Genomic DNA, 7,150 nt, shown 5'->3' with positions numbered 1-7,150 from the left:
TGATAAGCAAGATTAACACCACTGCTTGCCCCACTAATATAGGTGAAGCCCTTATCGACATTCAGAACCTCATTGACCAAGTGTGTGTTGAATACCGTAGGGAGGTGGGTGCCAAAGCAAAGCTTCTATCAACTGAAAAAGCTCAAGCCAATGAGTTTGACAATGCCCTTCGAACTTCGCAAGCCTCTGAGGAGTTAGCCGCTTCCAGAAAATCAGCCCAAGCAGAATTTGACACTTATACTGCTTCGATACGACTCTGGGAATCTCACATTGCAGAATTGCAGAAGAAGATTTCTGATGCTAAGGCGAGGCAGGCTGCTATCCAAGGCTTGGATAATACTGAAGCTGATGATCTGGAGAAGCAGAGCGTAGATCACGTCGAAAAGGCTACTGCTATGAATGAAGATATTGCACGCCTCAGAGGGGTTCAAGCTGCTGTTTAGTACAAGATTGGCTTGGCGAAGAAAAAGTATGATCGAATGAGGGCCACTATTCCTTTTTGATTTCCACCTGTATTTGTTCTATTCGACTCTTGTTCATTTGTAATTTGATTAAGACGAAAGCCATTTTGGCAAAATTTGGAGTTTAAATATCTTCATCATTTTGGCCATGATAGTTCTTTGCTTACTATGTTGTTATGATTTTAACTTCATGCACAAATGGTTTATACTTCTTTAAGTATTTCCCATTTACTTTTAGGATTCTTCGATCCTCTGTTAGTTCTTCTATTTCGTATGCATTATTTGAAAAGGCTTTTAAAATTCGAAAAGGTCCTTCCCAATGTGGAGACCATTTTCCTAATGCTTTATTCTTTCGATCCATAGGTAATATAACTTTCCAAACTAAATCATTCATAGTGAAGGTTTTACCTTTGACCCTCTTATTGTATGCCCTTGCTACCCTCTCCTTCTGTCTTCTTAATACTTCTAACGCGTGCAACCTTTCTTCGTCCAAATCCACCAGCTCGTTCATCATCATTTCCCAGTATAAGTCAGATGGAATTTCTCCTTATCTTTGGATTCTCACTGATTGCAAGTAGATTTCGACAGGTAATACTGCATCATGTCCAAATGTAAGCTGGAAAGGTGTGGTGTTAGTAGCTTCTTTAGAGGAGGTTCGACAAGCCCAAAGTGCTTGATCTAAAGTTTTGTGCCAATTTTTTGGCTTCTCCCCTACATGCTTTTTTTATTAAACCAATTATTACTTTATTGGCTGCTTCGACTTGCCCATTGGCTTGAGCATAATAGGGTGTGGATGTTAATAATTTGAAACCCATTTCCTTTGCAAACTCTTGCATCTTTCGACCAGTAAAAATTGGTCCTTGATTTGTTGTTATACTTTCTGGGATTCTAAATCTATATAATATTAGCCTTTGAATGAATTCAATGATATTTTCTTGATCCACATTTACTAAAGGTACTGCTTCGACCCATTTAGTGAAATAGTCAATTCCTACGAGTATGTACCTTTGACCTTTGGATGAATTGGGTCGAATTTCCCCAATTAAATCTAACGCCCAACCTCTGAAAGGTCAAGGCTTGATAATTGCATGAAGCTCACTTGTAGGAGCATGTTGAATTCCTGCATGTATTTGACATTCTTGGCAACCCTTAGCAAACTCTATACAATCTTTTAACATGGTGGGCCAATACATTCCATATCTGAAAAGCAACCATTTCATCTTATGGCCTGCCTGGTGTGCTCCACAGGCTCCACTATGTATACTAGATAATGCCAAGTAAGCTTCGTTTTCTCCTAAACATTTCAACAGGACCCCTTCAGGGGTTTTCTTGAATAATTCATTCCCCATCAAAACGTAAGATAAAGCCATGTACTTGGTTTTTCTTTCTGTGTCTGTCGAAGGGTCCTTAAGATAATTAATAATTGGATTCCTCCAATCTGTATCTATTAAGGTATCAATAACCAGTACTTCAAACTCTTCTTTGTTAGCATACCCTAACTGAGTGCTTTCCAAATCTGTCGGAGATAATCTGGCAGCCATTGCCTTTCCTCTTACTTCGACAAGTTCCTCTAACTTCCCTTTTGAAATTCTATACCCTGAAGCTATTTGTGCTAAGTCATTAGCTTCTTGGTTTTTTATTCTAGGGACATGTTTTATGTCGATATATTCAAAAATTTTGAGCAACCTATTTGCAATGACGAAGTACATAATCAAATTTTCTTTTATACATTTGTACTCCTTCGTTGGTTGCTTGATTACTAATTCTGAGTCTCCTTTAATTTCGACCCTAGTTGCCCCCAATTCCAACAAAGCCTCAAGTCCCGTAATAAGGGCTTTATATTCTGCTTCATTGTTAGAACAAAGGGGACCTTCAATTCTATATTTGAGTTTTGTTGGAATTCCATCAGGAGAAATTAACATGATCCCAACTCCACTTCCATCGTTATGAGTGGAACCGTCGAAGAATAGTCTCCAAGGTTTCAACTCAACTTGAAGTTGAGGACTTTCGACCACTGCATGGTCTACAATAAAGTCTGATACTATTTGTGCCTTCATTGCCCTTAAGGGCATAAAGGCTAAAGAGTATTCAGTGAGTGCTAAAGCCCATTTGCCAATTCGACTGTGCATTATTGGCTTAGGTAACATATACTGAATGACATCAAAATGTGAAGAGACGTATAAATCAATAGGTTTTATATAATACTTGAGTTTAGTACAAGAGAAATGCAAACAAAGACACATCTTTTCTATTGAAGTGTATCTAGTTTCTGCATCATTTAAAACCCTACTAAGATAATAAATGGCTCTTTCGACGCCATCTTCATTCTCTTGTGCCAACATGCTACCTATGGTAGTGTCGGAAGCTGATATGTGTCATGTTGAAATGTATATTTCGTGTCGGGTTTTTGTTATCGTATCCACAGAGATTGTAAGATATCACCGCCGTTCGATGGTTGTTTGAATTCTAGCTCAAGTAACAATAGGGTTTTGGTTTTAATCAAGTTATCTTGCATAAAAAGTAATAAATTGCGGTAAAAGTTATGTTTTGAATAAATGAGAAATATTGCCAAAGTTAGGTTTCAATGATCACTTTGCATGTATTTGCTCGGTCCACAATCTTATAAACTCCTTTAGATGATAAATAATTTCACAAAGTCCTCTCAATATGTTTCTCTCGAACACACATTGTGAGTTTTGCCATTTTGATCCATTGTTTCTCTCGAACACAATCTATCAAAATGACAACTTTTTGGTTCAACCTTATGGTGAACAAAATCATTCATTACTATCTCTAGCTAACAAACAAGTTTGGATGAAAACCTAGGTCAAGAGTCGGTAAACATCTCTCGATCATAAACCAACACAAAGAGTTTTAAATAGAAACAAAGTTTTCATCATATATTTACCATTAAAGAGTTTACATATGAGGATCCTTACATTTACACACAAAGCTAGTAATCACCTACATCTAACCTTGACAAATGGATGACTTAGCTACTCATTTTCATGGTAGCTTGGTCGGCAAGTAAGGAAAGAAGGTTGATCAACATCCAAGTCGGATAATCGAAGTTGGATGGGAATCCACCTTCTTTTTGTGGAAGATGGTTCTAAGATGAAGAGAAATGAAAATTAGGTCATAAAAGATCCCCTAGAACAATGCTGTAAAATATCTCTTCAAAGTACAAAAGTGGAAAAAGTTGGTAAAAATGAGGTATGGTGCTCAAAAGTGGCACCTGCTACTTATAGACCTCTGCTGGGCTGTCATGCTCGCTAGGCGAGCAGAATGGCTCGCCTAGCGAGGGTCTAATATGGGCACATAAGGCACCTGCGCCCAGAGAAACAGGGTCTGCTGAACTGTCATGTTCGCCTAGCGAACATACCTTCGCCTAGCGAAGGACACGCTTCAACCTTCGCCCCAGCGAGGTTGAGAGGTTTTGCTACTGGAATGCTCGCTGGGGACTCGCTAGAGCTTCGCCTAGCGAGTGAGTGCTGGCTGCGCTTTTCACCAAAACAGAACGAACTCGCTACCACCTTCGCTTTCAGCTCGCCTGGCGAATTAATTTGACAATTTACTGGAGCTTTTCGCCTGGAGCTCGCCTAGCGAAGCAGTGCTTCGCCACAGCCTCGCCTAGCGAGCAGGCTGATGAAATGCTTGTATTCTTTGGTTCCTTTGCCAATTTCTTGTGTCTTCATTTTCAATTAGTTCATGCCTTTTTCCTGCACAATAACACACAAATCAAAGGCACCAAGCTTGTTTATCAATGTAATGCATTCCATGTAAAACAAATGTGGTTTTGACAATTTTAGCAAGGAAAAAGAGTGAAAGATGCCCACATATGATAGCTCAAATAAGCACTTTTGGGCATCTAACAACTCTCCCCAACTAGATTCTTGCTTGTCCTCAAGCAAAGTATGCCTCTTGAAGGACAAGAGGATTTGCTTTAAGAAACTGGTTTCTCCGAAGTTGGATAAACGGCTCAAACACAAGCGAAATCAGCAAATACAAGTTTCCAACGGTTCGAATAAAATAATACATAAGAACTAAAACTTAAATAGCAATGCAAAATATTTATCTATCTACAACAATACTATTCTGAATGAATCATCCTATCTCTCCTCTTCGAATAAGGAATGAAGATTTTACGCGTTTGCAACCGCGGGAATAATCTCACTCTCTAACAAACAATGAAGAAAACAAATAGATTCATACAATGTCTAACAATTATAAATGGTACTGTGGAAGCATAAAGATCACTAAGGGCTTTTAGGGTGCAGCTTGGCTAGGTTAACAAACAAGGGACATTTCTAAGGCCATTGAAACGAAAGTGCCGATGCAAAAGAGACATTCACAATATTATTCACACTACTCGACTTTGTTTCATTTGTTTCTTATTTGTAACCTTCACAACACATATTCCACAACTCAATTTTTATTTTTCACTATTATTCTTCCAAGCAAGCATTCATTTTCATTCTTTCTATTTTTGTTCTTTTCTTTCACATCAAATATACAAAACAGATGTTTCTTTTCTATATTTTCTATACATACATTTTTTTTTTATGCTTGCTCGGTTTTTCTTTTCTTTTTCAAGAGTTGTGGTACTTACGAATTCTTTTTCGTTCTCCCCAACTTATTTCTTCCACACCCTAAGTGAATGCTCTTAACTTTTTACGGCAAAAGAACAATAATCAAGATTTTCCGGGTTGTAAAAAAAAGATTTTTGAGATCTCGCTTTATTTCAAGCCGAGATTCAACTGTTTAAGCTCAAAGGGGTTAACAAATACTCTCTCTGCTCACAGGTAAGTTGTTTTTGGATGTAGTTGTGCTCATAAGAAAACAAGTGCCTTGATCATTTCTAATTGCTTCCACAATTTCACAATAATAAAAGACAAAGCATGAATCACATGAATCAACAAAACTTATTAGAATCCAGCATTTAAGTGTACAATGGAGGTTTCCTCACAATTTGTGGTTTTAAGTTCTAGATGAAACATTCATGAATGGCTCGCCTAGCGAGGGTCTAATATGGGCACATAAGGCACCTGCGCCCAGAGAAACAGGGTCTGCTGAACTGTCATGTTCGCCTAGCGAACATACCTTCGCCTAGCGAAGGACACGCTTCAACCTTCGCCCCAGCGAGGTTGAGAGGTTTTGCTACTGGAATGCTCGTTGGGGACTCGCTAGAGCTTCGCCTAGCGAGTGAGTGCTGGCTGCGCTTTTCACCAAAACAGAACGAACTCGCTACCACCTTCGCTTTCAGCTCGCCTGGCGAATTAATTTGACAATTTACTGGAGCTTTTCGCCTGGAGCTCGCCTAGCGAAGCAGTGCTTCGCCACAGCCTCGCCTAGCGAGCAGGCTGATGAAATGCTTGTATTCTTTGGTTCCTTTGCCAATTTCTTGTGTCTTCATTTTCAATTAGTTCATGCCTTTTTCCTGCACAATAACACACAAATCAAAGGCACCAAGCTTGTTTATCAATGTAATGCATTCCATGTAAAACAAATGTGGTTTTGACAATTTTAGCAAGGAAAAAGAGTGAAAGATGCCCACATATGATAGCTCAAATAAGCACTTTTGGGCATCTAACATGTCGCAACCTGAAAAAGGAGATGCGAAAAAACAATCGGCGAGAAAGAAAAGACAGAAGAGTCGCCACCGTGCGTTATTTATCCCAAAGGAGGGAAAGGAAATGCTCGAAGTAAACCTGAAGAGAGGAAAGGAAAAGACAAGGTCTCGCAACCAAATCTTGGGTTCGGGAGTCGATTATGCGAAGGGAAGGTATTAGCACCCCTACGCATCCGTAGTACTCTACGAGATCCACTCTTGTTGTTCTTGTCTAAAAGGTGTGTGTTTATCTAATGTACTATTTACTAAAAGGGTCAAGAGAAAAATGACTCGCACAGATATCGCATCCATTGCATACGTATCTCATCTGAATATGAGAATCAGAGTCTTCGTAGCTCGACTGCCTATGGGCTAAAGAGGAGTATGCTCGCTAAGACATCGCGTCTTATGCCTACGTATCTTATTTGGAATGAGAATCAGAGCAAAACGTAGTTCAGCTAACTACGGGACCAAAGGGTCTCGATTGCAACTAGGGCAAGAAAAAGGGAAGGTCTCGATCGCAACGAGGGCGAGAGAAAAGAAAAGTCTCGATCGCAACGAGGGCGAGAGAAAGGATTAGTTGTTAGTCGTTAGTCAAAACTCGGCAAGACATCGCATCTTGTGCCTACGTATCTCATATGAACATGAGAATCAGAGTTGCCGTAGTTCGGCTACATATGGATTGCCATCTGAATATGGACTTACAAAAGAAGGACACCAGTTGTGTCAAAGGAGAGTGGGTGATGTGTTCACGTCCTAGCAGTAGGTGTCGCAGCTCGCTGAATCGAGTCTTAGGCAGTTACCTCTTTGCAATAGAACGGACTACATGCCACAAGATCGGAGACGCTCGGAAAGGTCTAGAAGTGGGGGAAGCTCTGCCCTAGAGTTGTCATGCAATATGTATTTAAGTGTTAGGATTTACAAATGGGAATATCTACCTAATGTTAGCATGCAAAAGAATAAGGGAATCCTACCTATGTTATCATACAAAAGGATATGGGAATCCTACCTATGTTATCATACAAAAGGATATGGGAATCCTACCTATGTTATCATACAAAGGGTTCTATCTAATGGGTGC

The 7,150-nt window shown here is 39.6% G+C and overlaps 1 protein-coding gene across 1 annotated transcript; it reads right to left on the bottom strand.

Annotated features, from left to right (window-relative positions):
* Positions 1 to 627: 627 nt before the first annotated feature.
* On the bottom strand, positions 628 to 978 carry LOC127136221 (uncharacterized). The gene has a single exon (XM_051062810.1). It carries the CDS (start codon positions 976 to 978, stop codon positions 628 to 630), a length of 351 nt encoding a protein of 116 aa, XP_050918767.1.
* Positions 979 to 7,150: the final 6,172 nt, after the last annotated feature.

Source organism: Lathyrus oleraceus, chromosome 4 (genome assembly GCF_024323335.1).
Source record: "Lathyrus oleraceus cultivar Zhongwan6 chromosome 4, CAAS_Psat_ZW6_1.0, whole genome shotgun sequence".
Lineage (NCBI taxonomy): Eukaryota > Viridiplantae > Streptophyta > Magnoliopsida > Fabales > Fabaceae > Lathyrus > Lathyrus oleraceus.
This window is presented reverse-complemented; position numbering and strand designations above follow the sequence as displayed.